Here is a 21,957-nt window from a genome sequence, read left to right as displayed (position 1 = left end):
AAGGATATGGCTTTGTCCGAGTCTTTTATATTCTTTAGTATTTAGAAATTCTTTTCATATAGATGTTGCACATTTATATGTGTATTCTTAAATTTTTTCTTGTTGTTACTCTAAATGGGAGTCTTCCTTTCACATCGCTAAACTTGTTTGTATATAAGAAGGCAATTGGGTTTTTAAAAAAAATGTTTTGTATGTCCCCAGCTTACTGAATTCTCTCATTGCTCACAGCAGTTTTCCAGTTGATCTCTTAGTTCTTCCACATCACCATTTCTTTCTGTTATCATGGATAAATATAGCAAGGTGCTTCTGCCTTTGTTGTGGGCAGACTGTGTGTCTGAAGGAAGGGAGCCAACAGTAGTCTTTTGGATACATTGTGGAGCGCTGCCTTCCCTAAGCGGCCCCAGCCCTTTGCGGCCCCTGTGCCGCTCAGCATCTCCACGGAGGCCGTCCACGGGTCTTGGGCCACAACACGAGCACTAGCTTGCTCGGGGTCCCGTCATGCGCATCCACAGACTTCCCGTTCGAGACAGTGGCAGCTCTACTGAACCTGAGCATTTGGAGGTTTCCTGGACTGTCTTTCTCACACACTCTGTCCAGTCCTTCACAGAGACTTTCAGAGCCCAGCCCTGTGTTGTCGCCTCTGGTGCCACTACCCAGGTCTGATCTTTGTCACCTCTAATCTGTTCTCAACATCAAACAGGCATGTCGACTTGCATGCAGCCCATTCTCCAGAATAAAAGCCAGAAAGTTCGGTCTTACCCGGCCTCTTCTACCGCCTGCGTCCCGCTCACTCCATAACAGCTGCACCGGCCTCCCCCCCGATCCCTGAGCCCCTCCTGGCCTGCATGGCACCTGGAACGCTCTCCCCAGGGGGCCGTGTGGCTTACGCCCTCCTCTCCTACCAAGCCTGCCCTTGCATGTCCCCTTCTCCGGGAGGCCCACCCTGACCTAATTACAGCAGTCTGTGCCCCCATTCACCACATGCCCGGTACCCTGATCCTAGTCTACACTTTCTTTCTTTCTTCCAGAGCACTTAATGCCTCCCAGTGTATCTTCTATTTAAAACTTTCAAAAATTGTTTCTTGTCAGTTCCCCCCCGCTCACTGAATGTAAGCTAAGAGCAGAGACATTTATGTCCTTCGCCGATATATCCCAAACTCCTAGAAAAGTTCCTAGCGGGAAATAAATGTGTGGATAAATCCAAGAGAACACTGCCTTATATAAACTTGCTTCACATGTGTAAGTCTCTCTGGGTCCCTATAGCAACCTGATTAGGTGTGCAGGACAGGGGTGGCCAGCTTTGTTTTAAAGATTAACATACCTGTATTTTGTAGAGTTCATGTAATGAGTGTTCATAGTATCTCTCCAGCCTAACCCTAGTATAAACTCCTGGAGGACTGGGGCAGCATTTTAGAGCTGTTTCCTCTTGTATGGTGAACTTACATGGCACGAACCTGGGACCAAGACCTGTTGCTCATTACACTGATTCTCTCCTTGCAACACTCTTAGGTTGGGGTGTGGCAATGATTATTGCCCCAGGATCCTGCTGGAGGGGTAACAGCAGTAGGCGGGACACCTTTGCCTGACATGTGAGGGGTGTGTCCTTTCCCAGTGTGCTGCCTCTCCTGCCTTCAGGAAATTCTAGGTGCATAAAAGCAGGACTGCAGTGGGTCCCTCTGCCACGCTCCCTGCATGTGCCAGCACATTTCAGGGACTAAATGCCAGGCTTCAGGTGCTTGTCTATTACCTACGTTATAATAACTGACATCTACTTGTCCTCATGTGCTGTTTGATGGAAACTTTTCATGTATGTTTTCTTAGCCAGTCCCCACTGCTGCACAGTGAGTTTTAAACTTTTCAAAGCATGTGGTCACCTTGCAGAGGTGGGATGGCCCCTAGTTTGGGCTTCGATATTGTGGATGAATTGTGTTCCCTCCAAAACATATGTTGAAGTCCTAACCCCTAGTACTTGTGAATGTGATCTTTTTTGGAAATAGGTTCTTTGCAGACGTGATTACTTAATATAAGGTTGCACTTGCACTGGGTTAGGGTGGGCCCAAATCTAGTGACTAGCGCCCTTAAAAGAGGCAGAGAAGAGACACAGACATGGGACTTCCCTGGTGGTCCAGTGGTAAAGAATCTGCCTTCCAATTCAGGGGACGTGGGCTCGATCCCTGGTCGGGGAACTAAGATCCCACATCCCGCGGGGCAGCTAAGCCTGCGTGCCACAATTACTGAGCCCATGTGCCTCAACTAGAGAGCCCATGTGCCGCAAACTACAGAGCCCACATGCTCTGAAGCCCATGAGCCACAACTAGAGAGAAGCTCACACGCCGCAACAAAGAGCCTGCACGCCACAACAAAAAGATCCCGCATGCCGCAACGAAGATCCCGCGTGCCACAACGAAGACCCAAAGCAGCCAAAAAAATAAATAATATTTTCAAAAAGAGTGATATGTGGACACATACAGGGGAGAACCCATGTCAAGAGAGGCAGAAACTAATACAGCTGTCAAGAGCCACACATACATTGTCTTCATTTGGTAGGGATGCTATAACAAAGGACCACAAACTGGGAGGCTTAAAGAAAACAGAAATCTTTTTTTCACAGTTCTGGATGCCAGGTGTCTGAAACTAAGGTGTCAGCAGAGTTGGTTCCTTTTCGAGGCTCTGGGGGAGAGTCTATCCCAAGCCTCTCTCCTACCCTTTTGGTGGCTGCCAGCAATCCTCAGTGTTCCTTCGATTGTAGATGCATCATTCCAATCTCCACTTCCATCGTCACATGTTCTTCTCCCTGTGTATCCAAATTTTCCTCTTATAAGAATACCATTCATTGCATTAGGGGGTCACCCTACCCCTGTATGACATGATCTTAATTTAACTAATTAGATCTGCAAAGACCTTATTCCAAATAAGGTCCCATTCATAGTAGGGAGTTAGGACCTGAACATATGTTATGGGGAAACACAGTTCAACCCACCAGGAGGGTTTGAAAAAGTTTATTACTAATTTAGTGAGGCTTTCTGGGTAGAGCAACTGGCCTCAGGTTTTGTTTTGTTTTTTGTTTTGTTTGGGGTGTTGTAATGGGGTGAGGGTCCCTAGCTAACACCAAAGAAAGGAGCCCTCAGGCTCTCTTGTCTGCTGGCCCAGATGTGGGGCAGGTCAGGAAGGGGAAGATCTTGAAAGCTATTAGCATCAAACAGCAAAAATTGGGTCAAACTATTATCCAAAGTTATTAATAATATACTGTCAACTACATTATGGTAAGCAACTGCCCCGTATTTAGTCTCCTTTTGTTAGATTTTCTGTGCCGGCTTGTTTTATTGGTGCCACCCAACGAAGGAGCCAGGTTTGTTGCTAGGAATTAGCCCTGCTCGCAAGGTTTGGACAGTTTATTCTTGGCCTTGAGGGGCACTGTCCAAGGAGTGCCCAACTCTGAGGTGGTGGCAGGCATCTCCCTTTCAGAGATGGGTCTCCTGAATCAGAGTCTCCAGGTATGAATAGGAAAGCTCCTCAGGTAATTCTGTTGTGCAATGGAAAAAGAGAATGAAGGACACCGAAAGTGTGCCTTGCCCTGTCTCCCAGGACTGACAGCCAGTGAGGCGGATGGCCTAGGGCTGTCAGGTTGTTGACTCTGCCTGCCAGACCTGAAGGGAGCCCTGTGCACACACCAGGCTGTCTGCTTCCTAACTTTGTGAGGAAGAACTGTTAGACACACTTGGCCCTCAGGGTGGCATTCCGATCGCTTCTTGCCCTGGAGAGAAGTCTGTGTGGGGAGGTGCCCCCAGAAGGGAAGCTGAGCCGTGATGCCACGGCACCGAGGCTACAGGCCTGGGCAGCATGGAGACCAGGAGCCCATGCCCGGGCCGGACCTCTGTGCTGGTGGCCCCCAGGCGGGGCCTGCGCTGGGTTCCACTTTTGGCTCTATGCCCTGGGGTCTTGCAAGGACCAACATGGGCCTCAGGAGAAGACCAAAATCTAAATAGCCCTTAATGAGGAAGTAAAACGGGATGCAGAGAATGTAGTCCTATATATCGATTAATGCAATGAGCTACAGCAACATGAATAGGTCAGAAGTAGGAGGCGGGGGCGGGGGAGGATTGGTTAACATATTGAGTAATTGTTCAAAAGAGCAAAGGCATTTTCTTGGTACTTTTCTGTATATTTGTCTTATTTTTGGAATCAGAAAAAGACATTCGCAGTTTTCAAAAACTGCTTTGTAAAAGGCCGCTCTGCTCACGTCTGGGCCCATTGGAAGCACGGCTTGTTCTCACTCCCCTGGTCTTGTCTGCCTGTGGAGGCAAGAGCAGGCTTGGCAAGACTTGGAGTTGGCAGATGGGCTGTTTTTTATGGTTTTTGTAATTACCAGCTGTAATTATGTTACCTAAAACCAATCTGAGCCTTACAAATAATGAGCCGAAAGGGAACCAGAAGATTCACGTTCGGGTTCTGGCCCTGTGCTTCCTAGCTTGGTGATGCTGGGCTGCTTAGGCTGCCATAACAAAGGACCACAGACTGGGTAACTTAACATTTGTTTCTTGCAGTTCTGGAGGTTGGGAGTCCCAGATCACAGTGCAGGCAGATTCAGTTTCTCCTGAGGTGTCTCTCCCTGGCTTGTAGATGGCCACTGTCTCACTGTGTCCTCACCTGGCCTTTTCCTGTGCACCTGTAGAGAGAGAGCAAGCTCTTGGGGGTCTCCTCCTCTCATAGGACACCCGTCGCATCAGATCAGGGCCTTACCTTTGTGACCTCATTCAACCTTAATTACTCCCTTAAAGGCCATATATGCAAAAGGGTTTCAACATAGGAATTTGAGGGGACACAATTCAGGCCATACAGGTATTGAAAGCAGAGTTGTAAATTAAAAAGCATTGCACACAGGTGACGTTCTATTGCTGTTCTCTCTTGCAAGACTTGGCTCTGCTTCCAGTTTACAACACAGAGACTCAAATAGGTGTGAACTTCGTTGGCAAGAATCAAGAACAGATTTATATGTATATTTTCAGAAATTAGCACAAACTCAGGGTTGTCCCTGTGAAAATTTCACTCTTGTTTTCTACTTTCTTGCATGGAAAATATAGGGTTGGAGTTAAGCTCCTCTCCTGGGAAATTCTGGCGAGTGTGTCCTGAGAGCCTGTGTGCAGTGGGAAGAGGCCGGGCAACGCCCTGGGTATAACTACCTGTCCTCTGCCCTTTTCTTACCTGGGTCTCAGCACAGGGCTCCATGCCACCACCAGGCCGGGCCTGCTTCTTCCCCACTGGGAAACTATTTTTAACCAGTCATGTTTTCTTTTTTTAAGGTTACCTTCTTTTCTTATTACAAAAGCAATATATGTTCTTTGCAGAAAAATGAAGAGAAGACAATGAAAAGTCCCATTTTTGTCAGCATCAGGGTCAGATTAAGTCAGAGAGCTGCCTAGTCCTCTGCACTGATAAAGTGGCTAAAACAGCCGTGAACACAGTGACCACTGAGGTTACTGGAACTCCCTTCAGAGAGGGCTGAGGATGAGACCTTCGGGGAACATGCTGGAATAACAACCAAGCATCCTGAAATCCTTCTTTCCTCTAGGAGGGTGGATTTGATTAACACAAAACAGTTCTTCTGCTGATGAATTAACTGGAACTGGATTGCTTGTCTCTGAGGGGGCCTGCCACAAACTAAAGTTTAAACCTGTACACTCTTGGAAGAACATTGGTTTGAAGGGGTGGCAGATTACCAAGTTTTCTTGGGGCACACACATATCTGATTCTGGCCCTGACCCAGACTAACAGCATTACTTTAATGGCTCATTTCGTTTTATTAAATCAATACATGCCTCTTCTATTTAAAAAATTCAAATAAGACAAAATAAATGGATATCATACTACCCAGAAATAACTAACCACTATTAATTTTAAAACATTTTATTTGGACATAATTTCTACTTAGAGAGAAATTACAAAATTAAAAAGGCCCCTTATACAGAATCTCCTATTCGTAACATTTTAGCTCATTTACCATTCTCATTTATCATTCTTTCTCTCTTGCTGTCTCTCTCCATGCGTATGCATGTGTATACACACACACACATAAATACACATGTATATAATTATTTTCTTAACCATTAGAGAGTAACTTGCATACATCATCACCCTTTATCCCTAAATCCTTCAGTGTCTTATTTCCTAAGAATAGAGATATTCTCTCACATAACCACAGTACAATTATCAACATCAGTAAATGTGACATTGACAGCACCTATATTTCAGTTTAGTCAGTAGACCCCAAAATGTCTCCTTCTAGTTCAGGATCTAGTCTAGGGTTAGGTATTGCATTTTTTCTTGTCTCTTTAGCACCCTTAATCTGGAACATTTCCTCGATCTTTTTTTTTTTTCTTTTGTGACATTCATACTTTGAGATAATAATATTGTTCTCCCCCTCTAGCGTAACATTTCATTTTGGGTTTGTCCTTATGATGAGATCAGGGTTCTACATCCTCAGCCAGAATGCTGTATAGGTGATGATGTGTCCTTCCTCAGGGTACCACAGCTGGGGGCACACATAGCCATCTGTCCCCATGGTCACTGGCTTTGATTACCCAGCCAAGTATAACTGCTAGGTTTTATTTTTCTCCTAGCACCTAATAAGCAATCTGTGAGGAAACATTTTGAGCCTGGGCAAGTATCTTGCTCCTTGTCAACATTTTCCTGCAAGAATTGGCATTCGTCGGTGTTGCTAGCTTGCACCATTCTTGATTAGGATGATTCTGAAAGTGATGCTGCGCCAGCTGCAGCACCCTTCACATTAGCATTCTCTGATGAACAAGAGCCCTCATCCCCCCCGTTTGTTTATCTGTTTGTTATCTGTACGGGCTCATTAATACCTGTTTTTCAATGGTGTTAAATTAATTACTGTATTTAATTATATTCATGCCCAAATTGACTCACACTTGGTAGTGGGAGCCCCTTCAAGCTGGCTCCTGTGTCCTGTGACATGCCCCGGCATTTTCGTTTTTTGAGCACGTCCTAATTTTCTGAAATAAGATGCTCAGGCTCATCTTGTTCTTTTGCTGCTCCAGCCCCGGAATCTGTAATTTCTCCAAGGAGACCTGGTGTCTGTTAGTGTGGAATGATATGAAAGGGTGCTTGGTATGCTCACTGGTACTATAGTGTCTTTGCTTCGTGGCCCTTTCAGTGGACAGAGCTAGGAAATGTATGCACGTTTACACAAATGGATACACATGTGTACAACGAGCATGCATATAGAAATCACGAGTACACACCAGTACCTCCAGTTCCAGTGTACCTCTGTGAACTCTTTTTCTAACTTCCTCCATTCCTTATTTTTACACCCTTTCTTCAACAATGGAACCCTGACTTCTGATGAAATCAACACATTTACTCATTCCTATGATATATCTAAAATAGTTTATTCTTAAATAGATTATACTTATCAAGCCTACTTAAATTAATTCAGGGGGCTTCCCTGGTGGTGCGGTGGTTGAGAGTCCGCCTGCCGATGCAGGGGACACGGGTTCGTGCCCCGGTCCAGGAAGATCCCACATGCCGCGGAGCGGCTGGGCCCGTGAGCCATGGCCGCTGAGCCTGCGCGTCCGGACGGGAGAGGCCACAACAGTGAGAGGCCCGCGTACCGCAAAAAAAAAAAAAAAAAAAAAAAATAGTGTGGGCAGGGAGGGATGATCCTGAATTAATTTTTTTTTTTTTTTTGCGGTACGCGGGCCTCTCACTGTTGTGGCCTCTCCCGTTGCGGAGCACAGGCTCCGGACGCGCAGGCTCAGCGGCCATGGCTCACGGGCCCAGCCGCTCCGCGGCATGTGGGATCTTCCCGGACCGGGGCACGAACCCGTGTCCCCTGCATCGGCAGGCGGACTCTCAACCACTGCGCCACCAGGGAAGCCCAGAAATTACAATACCTTTTTTTTTTTCCCCTGCCCACACTATTAACTTTTGATGAACATCCTTCTAGATCTCCCTGTATACACCTATAGATGAATAGACATAGTTTTATTAAATAGTAATCACACTGTACATACTCTTCTATAACCTGACTTTCCCCCCACTAATGAACATATCATTAACGTCGTTCCATAACGTATCATACAACTTTTTGTCCACAAAATGAGATCCATAGAATATTTTTTAATGATTGCAGAATAAGACCGTACCATAATTCCTATTATTGTATTTTGATTTAAAAGGCATCTAGGGGACTTCCCTGGTGGCGCAGTGGTTAAGAACCTGCCTGCCAATGCAGGGGACACGGGTTCGAGCCCTGGTCTGGGAAGATCTCACATGCCACTGAGCAGCTAAGCCCGTGCGCCACGACTTCTGAGCCTGCAAGCCACAACTACTGAGCCCACGTGCCACAACTATTGAAGCCTGCGCGCCTAGAGTCCACGCTCCGCAACAAGAGAAGCCACCGCAACGAGAAGCCTGTGCACTGCAACGAAGAGTAGCCCCCACTCGCTGCAACTGGAGAAAGCCCGTGCACAGCAATGAAGACCCAACACGACCAAAAAAAAAGAAAAAAAAAAAAAGCGTCCAGTTTTTCACTATTATATATAAAGTTGTCATCAACATATTTGTAACTAAATTTTAATTATTTCCTTAGGGTAGAAGTGGAATTACTGGTCAAAGGTTATGTATAGTTTTATGTTTTTCTGAATGGCTGTTTGCTCTGTCTCACAGTTTTTGAGAGTGCTGGTTTTTCTAGACCAGCGTGGGCACTTTTAAAAGCAGAGATGCCCAGTCCTGGCTTTGAGATTCTGGTTTCGAGGATCTGGAGTGTAACCAGGATTTGTAGTTTCTAAAGGCTCCTCAAGAGATTTTGATATGCAGCCAATTTGATAGGTGAAAGTGGTATTTCATTAATTTAATTATAATTTTCTTCTGAAATTGTTTCAGACACTCAGATTTGGGAGAAGTGCCCCCAGAAATAAAAGCATCTGAGAGACGAACAGCTGTGGCCATTGCAGGTAAAGTTGGGCTTCTGTCCACTCGGAAGCAGATCTGTTTCTTCTGGCCCATTGGGATTCTGGATCCCAGCACCACCCTGGGCTGTGGATCATGGACCTCCAAAATAAATAAGCCTAAGGTTTTTATTTTCCCTTTTACAAGAAGACCCATTTAAGGGTCTTTTAAGCTTCCCTCATATATTCAAAATAGGATTCACTTTTAAAAAGGTATTTACCACACAGTTTTACCGGGAGCACATCACTCCAATTTCAGCACGTTGCTGTTCCTGCCATTCTGAGCTGTGTTGAGGGCAGCTGTCTAGTTTCTAAACTGGGCACACCTGAGAGTGAGCAGTGTGTTTTGTTGGGACAAGAGGTATGAATTGGGACTGTCCCTAGGAGACTGGGACTTGTAGTCTTCCTGATCATGGTCCTTACAAGCTGGCTTTTCTTTCTTTGGGGATTTGGGGGGGTGGGGCTGTAGCTGCCCCTCATGACTTCATCTTTAAGGTGTGGTGGCCACACTGTAGACATCTTAATTTCTCTTAATAACTCATTTTGGATCTATCTTTCATTAGTTTGGTGCTTCTCACAATGAATGTGTTCTATTGGATATTAATAGCATTATGCAAAAATAACCCCACAAAAATATGCAAATACGTTTGGGTTAATCCAGTTTTATTTTATTCATTCAAACAAATATTTATTGACTATTTACCATGTGCTGGCCTTGTTGTAGGGATTGTGAATATAGGAAACAATAGTGAATACAATGGCCAAAAGTCCTGGTCTTCATGGAACTTAAATTCTAGAAGGTTGGCACTATGGGAGTTCATGGCCGGTTGGTCAAGGCTCGTAGCAAAGTTGGGATCAAGCAGTAATTGCCCAAAGCCCTTCAGTGTCTCAAGATCTTGAGTTGTGCTACTCAATACACTAGCCACTAGGCACACACTTTAAAATTAAACAAAATTAAAAATTCACTTCCTCATTCACACTAGCCATATTTCAAGTACTCAATAGCCATACAGCGAGTGGCTGCATGTTTAACAGTGCAGAAGTAGAACATTTGCTCCATCACAAGACGTTCTATTAGAGGGCATTGCTATAGAACACCAGGCAAGAAAATTTGAGAGTGGGCTGAGGAAAAGAAACGACCTTACTGGCCTACTGTGAGCTAGGCTGCCCTATTACAACAGCCTCATAAGATAGTTATTATTGGTCCTTTGTTTCATTTGAGGAAACTGAGGCTCAGAGACCTTCTGGCCCTTCCCCCAAATTCTGTCTTTGTGTGTCTCTCCAGTGAATAAGTCTTGTGTAATTGTTTTTAAAAAATTTCTTTCTGAGGTATGTGAATTCCTCTTCAGTACGTATTTTATTTTTAAGACTTAAAGTAAGCTCTTCAACCTATAAGATTAAAAAAAAAGTTGTATTGAAGTATAATATACATATGGAAAAGTGCCCATATTGTAAGTGCATAGCTTGATAAAGTTTCACAAACATGAACTGACCTAAGTTAACCAGCATCCAGGAGAAGAAGCCAAACAAAACCATCACCTAAGAGGTCCACCTTCTAATCACTTCCTACCCTGCCTCTGCCAGGGCTAAGCACTCTCCAGACTTCCAAAAGCATAGATGCAGGGTTAGTTCTGCCTGATTTGTGCTTTATATAATCATCCTATAGAATGTATTTGCCTTATCTCAAGTCTGAGGACTCTAATTACTTCATAACTCATTCTTTAAAAAAAAAAATTTATTTTCAGTCATTAAAGAGAATTCTGGAAGATGGCACAGCAGGAAGCACCAGGAATCCCTCTCCCCACCTGGACAACAGTTGTGCTGGCAGAATCTGTCTGATGTAATTATTCTGGAACTCTAGAGTCTGTCAAAGGCTTACAACTTCCAAGGGAAGAATTAGAGGGTAAACTGCAGTTAATTTTGGTCAGTTTCAGCTCTTAACACAGTAGCAGCTACGCATCTCCCACTCCCAGCCAAGTGGCAGGCAGCTGTGCACATGATCTTAGAGCAACCTGACACAGCTTGTGGGAATGAGGGTGGCCAAAAAACCCCTGCCCCCCAAATATCAAGTGTCTGTGCTCTAATTGCTGATGGCTGCTTCTGATCACAGAAGTGAAGACAAAGAGGGGGGCAGCAGTTGTCACACCTCCAGACATTGTTGCAAGCCCCTCCCCCTCCAGCTGAAGTGACTTACTGGGGAATTAACAGGCCAACACCTTCTCTGCATCATTTTTTGCTTATTCCTCTTTTGTAAGGCACACATTAAAGACTAGAACATTCAAAAACCAACTGCATAGGGGCTTCCCTAGTGGTGCAGGGGTTAAGAATCCTCCTGCCAATGCAGGGGACACGGGTTCGATCCCTGGTCTGGAAAGATCCCACATGCCGCAGAGCAACTAAGCCCATGTGCCACAACTACTGAGCCTGCACTCTAGAGCCCGCGAGCCACAACTACTGAGCCTGCGTGCCACAGCTACTGAAGCCCTAGAGCCTTCGCTCCACCACAAGAGAAGCCACTGCAATGAGAAGCCTGTTCACCACAATGAAGAGTAGCCCCTGCTCGCCACAACTAGAGAAAGCCCACGCACAGCAATGAAGACACAACACAGCCAAAAATAAAAATAAATAACTAAAACAACAACAACCCCCCCCCCCCAAGAAACAACTGCATATATGGGGAAAATTAGAAAGTGATTGTGCATTTCCAGGAAAATGCTCAGAAAAGACCAGAGAAGACCTTAAGTTTACACCTTAGGCTGATCCTCAGCACAGAGACAGCCAACAACAATCAAAACAAAAAAAACAGACACAAAATAACAATAGCAAACCCTGGGTAAGGCGGAAGAATCTGATTGCCAGAGTTACCACATTATTACATTCAGAGGTGTTCAACAAAAACATCATAAAGCATACAAATGAACAGGAAAGTATGGCCCATTCAAAGGAAAAAAATCTATCAACAAAATCTGTCCCTGAAAAGACTATGGCAGATATATTAGAAAAAGGCTTTAAAACAACAATCCTAAAGATGCTGAAAGAACTAAAGGAAGATATGGAGAAAGTCAGGAGAACGGTGAGTGAACAAAATGGGAATATCAATAAAGAGATAGAAAACCTAAAAATAAACCAAAACAAAATTCTGGAGCTGAAGAGTACAATAACTGAAATGAAAAATTCACTAGCAGGATTCAAAGGCAGACTTGGCAGGTAGAAGAATGAATCAGTGAACTTGAAGATAGGACAATGGAAATGATCAAGGCTGAGGAGCAGAAAGAGAAAAGATTGAAGAAAAGCACATAGAGCATACTGGACATCATCAAAAGGACCAAGATACTCATGTGGGAGTCCCAGAAGGAGAAAAGAAAGAGGCACAGAGAATATTTGAAGAAATAATGGCTGAAAACTTCCTGAATGTAAAGAAAGACATACATGTAACCATTCAAGAAGCTCAATGAACTCCAAGTAAGATGAATTCAAAGAGACCTACACCAAGACACATTATCATTACATTTTTAAAAGAAATAAAAAAAGAAGATATCTTGAAAGCAGCAAGTGAGAAGCAAATCATTACACACAAGTGATCCTCAAAGAGATTATCTGCAGATTTCTCATTAGAAACTTTGGAGGCCAGAAGATAGTAGGCAGATGTATTCAAAGTGCTTTTAAAAAAAACTGTCAACCAAGATTCATGTATCCAGCAAAACTGTCCTTCAAACATGAGGGAGAGGGACTTCCCTGGTAGCGCAGTAGTTAAGATTCTGCCTGCCAATGCCAAAAATAAATTAATTAATTAAAAAAGAAAAATGAGGGAGAAATCAAGACATTCCCAGTTGAACAAAAGCTGAGGGAGTTTGTGACCATTAGACTGGCCCTGGAAGAAGTGCTCAAGGGTGTGCTGCAAAGATGAACATTAGACCGTAACCCTAAGCTGTACGGAGAAATAAAGATATCAGTAAAGGCAAATACATGGGCAATTATAATAGCTAGTATTATTGTAACAATGGTTTGTAGCTGCATGTTTTGTTTTCTAAATGATTTAAGAGACCAATATATTTAAATTAAAAAATCAGTGTAATAGCTAGCATTACTGTTGGTTTATAACTCCAAATCTTGTTCTGTATGTAATTTAGGAGACTAATGCATTTAAAGAGTTATTAGTTTACGTTTGGGGGCACGCATTATATAAAGATATAATTTTGTGATATCAAAAGCAGTGGGGACAGAGTGTAAAGGAGCAGAGTGTTTGTATGTTGTTGAGGTTAAACTGCTATAAATTCAAATTAGAATGTTACAACATTACGACATTAAATGTAATCCCCATGGCACCCACAAAATAAATTGTTATAGAATATACACAAAAGGGAATCAAGAAGGAATTCAAACATTTCACTACTTAAAAGTCAACTAAACACAAAAGAAGAGAGGAATGCAGGGAATGAGGGACAAAAAGCTATAGGTCTATAGAAAATTTGTTTCTATAGCACAAACACAGAAATAAGTGCCTCCTTATCAGTAATTACTTTAAATGTAAGTGGATTAAACTCTCCCATCAAAAGACAGAGATTGGCAGAATTGATAAAAACACATGGTCCAACTATATGCAGTGTTTAAGAGACTCACTTTTGAGATCCAAAGACATAAACTTGTAAAAGTAAAAGGATGGAGAAGGATATTACATGCAAATAATTACCAAAACAGAATGGCAGTGGCTATACTAATTTCAGACAAAATAGGCTTTAAATCAAAAACAGTTACAAGAGACAGAGAAGGACATTACATGTTAACAAATATTTCAAAACAGCAAGAAGATATAATAATTATAAGCATTTATGCACCTAATGTCAGACCATCAAAATATATGAGACCAAAACTGACAGAATTGAAGGGGAAAATAGACAGTTCTACCATAATAGTTGTAGATTCCAATACCCCACTCAGAATAATGGATAGAACAACCAGACAGAAGATAGGCGAGGAAATAGAGGGCTTCAACAACACGATAAACCAACTAGATCTAATAGACTTATACAGAACACTCCACCCAACAACAACAGCATACATATTCTTCTTAAGTGCACATGGGACATTTTCCTGGATAGACCATATGTAGGACCACAGAGTAAATCTCAGTGGTTTTTTAAAAGACAGATATCACACAATGTATCTTCTCTGACCACAGTGGGATGAAATTAGAAATCAATAACATAAACTGGAAAATTCACAAAATTGCAGAGGCTAAACAACGTCCTCTTAAACAACCAGTGGATCAAAGACGAAATCACAAGGAAATCAGAAAATAGTTAAGAAGAGATAGATGAAAATGTAAACACACCATGTTAACACTTATGGGCTGCATCAAAAGTGGTACTGAGGGGGAAATTTATAATTATAAATGCTTACATTAAAAACAAGAAACATCTCATATAAACAGCCTAACTTTACAACCTTAAGTTGTACTGGGACAAGAAGAACAAACTAAATGCAAAGCTAGCACAAGGAAGGAAATAATAAAGGTTAGAGTGGAGGTCAATGAAATAGAGAATAGAGAAAATCAGTGACCCAAAAGTTGGTTCTTTGAAAAGGTCAACAAAATTGACAAACCTTTAGTTAGGTGGACTAAGAACAAAATAGGGAAGAGACTCAAATTACTAAAATCAGAAATGAAAGTGGGGACATTTAGAAATAAAAAATAGAGTACTATGAACAATTGTATGCCCCCAAATTGGATAACCCTAGGTGAAAGACAGTTCCTAGAAACACAAAGTTTACAAAGAAACAGAAAATCTGAATAGACCTAACCTAACAAGACTAAATCACACAAAAATAAAAAATCTGAATAGACCTATAACGAGTAAGCAGATTGAATCAGTAACAATAATTAAAACAAAAAAACCACCTTGCAACAAAGAAGAGCCCTGCTCCTGATGGCTTCACTGGTGAATTCTACCAAACATTTAAAGAAGAACTAATACCAACCCTTTTCAAACTTTTCCAAAAAATTGAAAAGGAGGGAACATTTTTTAACTCATTCCTAAGGCCAACGTAATCCTGACACCAAAGTCGAAATAAAGACACTACAAGAAAAGAAAACTACAGACCAACATCCATTATGAACATTGATGCAAAAATCCTCAACAAAACACTAATATTCAAACAGAATTCAGCAATATATTAAAAGGATGATACACCATGACCAAGTGGGATTTATTCCTGAATTGCAAGGATGATTTAACAATATGAAAATAGACCTGTGTACTATACCACATCAACAAAATGAAGGAGAAAAAAACCCACGTGATCATCTCAACTGATGCAGAAAAATCATTTGGCAAAAGTTAATGTCCTTTCATCACACACACAAAAAAACCACTCAACCAAGTAGGAAGAGACGAAAACTACTTTCACATAATAAAAGACTTATATGAACAACCCACAATAAACATTAATGGTGAAAACAGAAAGCTTTTCCTTTAAGATCAGGAATAAGGGAATGATGCCTGCTTTTACCACTTCTATTATATCTAGTACTGGAAGTTCTAGCCAGAGCAGTTAGGCAAGAAGAAGGCATCCAAATTGGAAAGGAAGAAGTAAAATTATCTTTGCAGATGATATGACCTTATACATAGAAAATCCTGAAGATCCACACATAAAGTTATTAGAACTAATAATGAATTCAGCAGAGTAGCAGGATACAAATCCAACACACAAAAATCAATTGCATTTTTATACTAAAATGAAGAACCTGAAAAGGAAATTACAAAAACAGTTTCATTTACAATAGTGTCAAAAAGAATAAAATACTTAGGAATTAGCTTAAACAAGGAGGTGAAAGAGTTGTACAATAAAATTATAAAACGTTTTTCAAACAAATTAAAGAATATATAAATATGTGGAAAGAGTTACCAAGTTCATGGACTGGAAGACTAAATATTGTTTGTTTTATTGAGGTATAGTTGATTTACAATATTATATAAATTTCAGGTGTACAACAGTGATTCACAATTTTTAAAAGTTATATACTCCATTTATAGGTATTATAAAATATTGGCTATATTCCCTGTGCTGTACAATATATCCTTGTAGCTTATTTATTTTATACATAGTAGTTTGTACCTCTTAATCCCCTACCCCTATCTTGCCTTTCCCCGCAGAAGACTTAACATTGTTAAAATGTCAATATTACCCAAAGCAATGTACAGATTCAGTGCAATTCCTATCAAATACCCAATGACAGTTTTTGCAAAAATATAAAATTCATTCTAATCATATGGAATCTCAAGGGACAGTGAATAGCCAAAACAATCTTGAAGAAGAACAAACTAGAGGCTCACAATTTCTGATTTCAAAACCTACTACAGAGCTACAGTAATCAAAACAATGTGATATTGGCATAAAGACAGATATACAGACCAATGGAACAGAATAGGAAGCTCACAAATAAACCTTTGCATATACAGTCAAATGATGTTTGACAAGGGTGCCAAGGCCATTCAATGGATAAAGGACAGTCTTTTCAACAAATAGTCCTGGAAAAATTGGGTATTCTCTTGCAAAAGATGAAGTTGGACTCTTACCTAAAACTGTATACAAAAATTAACTCATAATGGATGAACGTAATCCTAAATGTAAGACTGAAAACTCGGTCTTAGAAGAAAACATTGGACAAAAGCTTCATGAATTTGGATATGGCTACAATTTCTTGGACATTAACACCAAAGGCTCCTGCAACAAAAGAAAAAATATACAAATTGGACTTCATGGAAATTTAAAAAATTTGTGCATCAAAAAGACACTATCCACAGAGTATAAGCAGCCCACAGAGTGGGAGAAAATACTTGCAATCATATATCTGATAAGGGATTAATATCAGAATATATGGAGAACTCCTAAAACTTAACAATAAAAAAACATGGGCAAAGTCCTTGAATAGACATTTCTCCAAAGAAGATACACAAATAGACAATAAGCACTCTAAAAGATGTTCTACATCACTAATCATATTAGGGAAATGCAAATCAAAACTACAGTGAGATACCGCCTCACACCCATTAGGATGGCTACTATAAAAATAACAGAAAAGAACATGGGTTGGCAAAGATGTGGAGAAATTGGAACCCTTGTGCACTGTTGGTGGAAATGTAAAATGGTGAAACCACTGTGGAAAACAGTATGGAGGCTCCTCAAAAAATTAAAAATAGAGCTACCATATGATCCAGCAATTCCACATCTGGGTATATACCCAAAAAAATCAAAAGCAATGCCTCAAAGAGATATTTGTATACCCAGGTTCATAGCATCATTAATCACAATAACTAAAACATGGAAGCAACCTAAGTGTCCATCAGTGAATGAATGGATTACCAAAATGTGGTATATACATACAACGGAATATTATTCGGACTTTAAAAGGAAGGAAATTCTACGGTATGCTACAGCATGGATGAACCTTGAGAACGTTATGCTAAGTGAAATAAGCCAGTCACAAAAAGATAAATAATGTATGCGTCCACTTATGTGAGTTAAGTAGACAAAATCATAAAGTCAAAAAGTATAATATAATGGTGGTTGCCAGGGGCTGGGGAGAGGGGAGATTGAGGAGTTATTGTTTAATAGGTATAGAATTCCGTATGTACAAGATGAATAGAGTTATGGGGATGGATGGTGGTGATGGCCGTGCAACAATGTGAATATACTTAATGCCACTGATCTATACACTTAAAAATGTTTAAGATAGTAAATTTTATATTATGTGTATTTTAACACAATTTTTAAAAAGGAAAAATATTGGGGAAAAAAGCATTTTACAGCAAATAATCCTATGACATTTAGTACATTCACAAAGTTGTAAAATCACCACTTATCTATTCATTTCCAAAACATTTCCATCACTTGAAAGTAAAACTGTGTATCCATTAAGCAGTTTCTCCCATCCCTCCTTCCTCCCAGTCCCTATAGGAACCACCAACCTATGTTAAGCCTTTGTTTATCTATTCTGTATTTTCCTATAAATGGAGTTGTACAATATGGGCCCTTTTTTGTTTAGTTTCTTTCACCCAGCATAGTGTTTTAGGGTTCGTCCATGTTGTTCCTTTTTAAGGTTGAATAATATTCTATTGCATGGATAGACCACATTTTGTTTATCCATTCATCTGTTGACAGACATGTGGGTTGTTTCCACATTTTGGCTATTGTGAACAGTGATGCTATGGACATGCATGTACCTGTACTTGTTTGAGTCCCTGTTTTCACTTCTTCTGGGTATACACCTCTGATGGAATTACTCAGTCAAATGGTAAGTCTGTGTTTAACTTTTTGAGGAACAGCCAAACTGTTTCCCCAGCAGCTGCACAACTTACAGTCCCACCAGAAAGGTACAAGGGTTCCAGTTTTTCCCCATCCTGTCAATACTTGTTATTTTCCATCCCTTTTTTAAAAATTTTTTTTATTTTTATTTTTTTATAAATTTATTTATTTATTTATTTTTGGCTGTGTTGTGTCTTCGTTTCTGTGCGAGGACTTTCTCTAGTTGTGGCGAGTGGGGGCCACTCTTCATCGCGGTGCGCGGGCCTCTCACTATTTCGGCCTCTCTTGTTGCGGAGCACAGGCTCCAGATGCGCAGGCTCAGTAGTTGTGGCTCACGGGCCCAGTTGCTCCGTGGCATGTGGGAACCTCCCAGACCAGGGCTCGAACCCGTGTTCCCTGCATTGGCAGGCAGATTCTCAACCACTGTGCCACCAGGGAAGCCCCTCTATCCCTTTTTAAAGATCACCATCCTAGTAGGTGTGCAGTGGTATCTCACTGTGGTTTTGATTTGATTTCCCTAGTGAGTAATGAATTTGGGCATCATTTTATGTGCTTGTTGGCCATCTGTATATCTTTTGGGAGAAATGTCTATTCAAGTTTTTGCCCATTATTTTTTGTTTTGTTTTTTGGGGTTTTTTTTAGCGGTACGCGGGCCTCTCACTGTTGTGGCCTCTCCCATTGCGGAGCACAGGCTCCGGACGCGCAGGCTCAGCGGCCATGGCTCACGGGCCCAGCCGCTCCGCGGCATGTGGGATCTTCCCGGACCGGGGCACGAATCCGTGTCCCCTGCAATGGCAGGCGGGCTCTCAACCACTGCGCCACCAGGGAAGCCCTGCCCATTTTTTAATTGAGTTTTTTTTGTCTTTTTTGTTATGAAGTTGTAAGAATTGTTTATGTATTCTAGATACTAGACCCAATCACATATGATTTGCACATATTTTCTCCACTCTGTAGGTTGTCTTTCACTTTCTTGATAATGTTCTTTGATGCACACAGGTTTTTACTTTGATGAAGTCCAGTTTATGTGTTTTTTCTTTTGTGGCCTGTGCTTTTGGTGTCATACCTAAGAATCCGTTGTCAAATTCAAGGTTATGAAGATTTACCCTCATGTCTTCCTCTAAGCGTTTTATGGTTTTAGCTCATATTTAGGTCACTGATACATTTTGAGTTAATTTTTATATATGGTGTGAGGTAGGAGTTCAACTTCATTCTTTTGCATGTCGGTGTCCATAGCTCATTCTTAACACTAACAGCCCCAAGGTGTCAAATAGTGTCTTAAATGTCCATTTACTGCCCAATAACAAACATTCCAAAATGTGGTGAAAAACTCTACAACGTGAGTACTGGCTACTTTAATAATTGAAAAAAACAGTCATTCAATTTGATGGCTGAGATGGTTTTACTTGCCCCACTTAGAGTTCATTTTCAGTGGTAGGTCCTGTCCACATTCTGCCCCTTGTGTTCCATTTGAGCCCAACATCCCCATTGGGTTGGAACCCAAGCCTGTTCCATCCTGACCAGTTCTTGTCCAACAGAAAATATAGTGGAGACCTTGGCCCATAGTACCAAGCCCTTGCTGGCCTCCTGTATTTGCTGCTGGCTTGTGTCCTTGGCTGAAGCCCTGTGCCTCCTCTTCTGTAGTCTGCTGGTGACCAGTGGTTATCATGGCTTCCAGTGCTCTGTACTCAGAAGCTCTCCCACCCCTCATCAGCGATTTCCTTAGTCTGACAGCGTAACCTTCGGCCACTTTGTGCATCCTTGACTTTATCCACCTATTATCTCTCTGTTCCAAATCAGAGCTGTCTCCTGTTACTAGCAAAGCAAGGCCCTATCTCCTTTGAGTCTGAAGTTTATTCCTTGCTTCCAGCTCAAAACTACTCTCTCGGAGCCACCTTGATCCCATCTCAGGCTTCTCTAGGTGTCCCGTTCTCGTCTTTAACCATTGTACCTTCTCAGATGGCATTTTAGGCTCCTTGGAAAAATTCTTGTGATGTCTTTTGTCCACTGTGAATAAAATAATCTTTTGACTGCTCAACACTGTGGTTCAGTCTGTATGAATCATCTGTGTCTTCTCTAGGATGTTCATGCTCATGTTCTCCAAAGCCCCCTTCCTCTTCTCTTGTTTTTCTCTTTCCAGCTCTTCATGTGTATCTCCCAGAGATGTCATCAAAGAAGACTGAATTGTTTATCTATCTGATTATATGGAAATCATGAGAGAATAAATCTGAAACTGTCAGAATTTTTTCCTGATTCATAAGCTTTTAAAAGTACAATTTTAATTTTGAAATAGGTGATACTTTTACTTGGATCAAAAGTTGAAACAATAAAAATATGTACAGAGAAGTCTTGCTCCCATCCCTTTTGCTGGCAAATCTAGAGTTTTATGGTCTTTTTTCCCGACGTAAATATCTGAAGAGCACTAAATTAAATAATCCAGTAATTAAAAGTACTTAGTGTTGATGAATACATTATGCTGTTAGAGACTCTGAACAAGTACGTCTACTTGTGAGTTATAGCTATTCCCCACTCTATGCCCTCCCCCCATATATGTGCATCATTTTAAGTGATAACAGGAACTCCTTATGCTAGAATAAAAATAAAGTTTGTAGGAGGTAATCTTGAAATTAAACCAAAGAACTTATATCAACTTATATTTTAAATAGTTTCTAAAATCAAAGATTAATCTATGTATGTTTCATGAAGTTATTTATATTTTATTTTCACAAAATTTAGTAAATTTTACAAGGAGTATATCCTAGAGCAAATCATTATTTTGTGTGTAGCTATTACAACTTTGTGTCATATTTGGGGTTGTCAACAAATGAAATTTACGTAGGAAAAACCGGAGCTAATAATAGTACTCAAAATAAACATTAGCTACCATATCTTCACTTGAACTTTTTGGTAGAAGGGTCCTAACTTGCTGATGAAACTAACTGTGTGCGTATGTCTTTTTCTTCCAGATTTGGAATGGAGAGAAATGGAAGGAGATGATGGTGAGTTTCATTATGGAGGGAGAAACTACAGGATCTGGCACCAGATTGGACTGGGGAAAGAGGGCAAAGTGAACAATAACTGGGATTTTAGATTTTGAACAATTGGGAGAAGTTGCTACCTTAGTAAGGAAGAGAGAGGGTTCTGAGTTTAGCTTAAATTAATTTGTGTCAATTCAAGCCACCTGATTTGATTGACGCTTCATTTTCCTTTGCTTTTTTTAGATGGTCCCAATGAGGCTCAGGACAGTGACTTTCCAACAGGTATGTTTCTTCCGTCTGCTCTCGTTGCCTGTCCTATTGAAGGAAGACATCACCTGGGCCGGTAGTTCCAACCCCTGTGACTGCATCAAAATCACTGCTAGTCCGTTAACCCTTTATGTGCCATAAATAATATTGCCAGAGAGACAACTCCCCGGGGACCTGTTGCCATACAGAGTTAACACAGAGAGTTTGTATCTTTGGAAGTAAAGCCCAGAAAGCTTATTTTTAACAAGTTCCCAAAGTGATTCGAAAGCACATCCAAGTTTGGGAATCTTTCGTCTGATCCAGTGGCTTCAATAATAGATCCGCCAAGGGTCCCGGACTGGGCATGAGTGCATATATTAATAGGTTTGTTTGCTCTGGCTTTTCCCTGTTGCGCTTAGCTACCATGCTACGTAAGAACAGTTGTTCTCTGTCTGGATAAGAAA

General features: G+C 41.3%; 1 protein-coding gene across 3 annotated transcripts in view; it reads left to right on the top strand.

The window, feature by feature from the left end:
• The window catches only part of URGCP (upregulator of cell proliferation), a 92,349-nt gene that overhangs the window by 65,778 nt on the left and 4,614 nt on the right, over nt 1–21,957 (top strand). For all 3 annotated transcript variants that reach the window (XM_060157468.1, XM_060157467.1, XM_060157466.1), the window contains 3 exons: nt 8,905–8,975; nt 21,236–21,268; nt 21,491–21,529. In XM_060157468.1, the coding sequence (XP_060013451.1) occupies nt 21,253–21,268; nt 21,491–21,529 (55 nt within the window). In that variant the 5' untranslated portion in view covers nt 8,905–8,975; nt 21,236–21,252. The remainder of the gene's footprint in view (nt 1–8,904; nt 8,976–21,235; nt 21,269–21,490; nt 21,530–21,957) is intronic.

Source organism: Lagenorhynchus albirostris, chromosome 8 (genome assembly GCF_949774975.1).
Source record: "Lagenorhynchus albirostris chromosome 8, mLagAlb1.1, whole genome shotgun sequence".
Classification (NCBI taxonomy): Eukaryota; Metazoa; Chordata; class Mammalia; order Artiodactyla; family Delphinidae; genus Lagenorhynchus; species Lagenorhynchus albirostris.
This window is presented reverse-complemented; position numbering and strand designations above follow the sequence as displayed.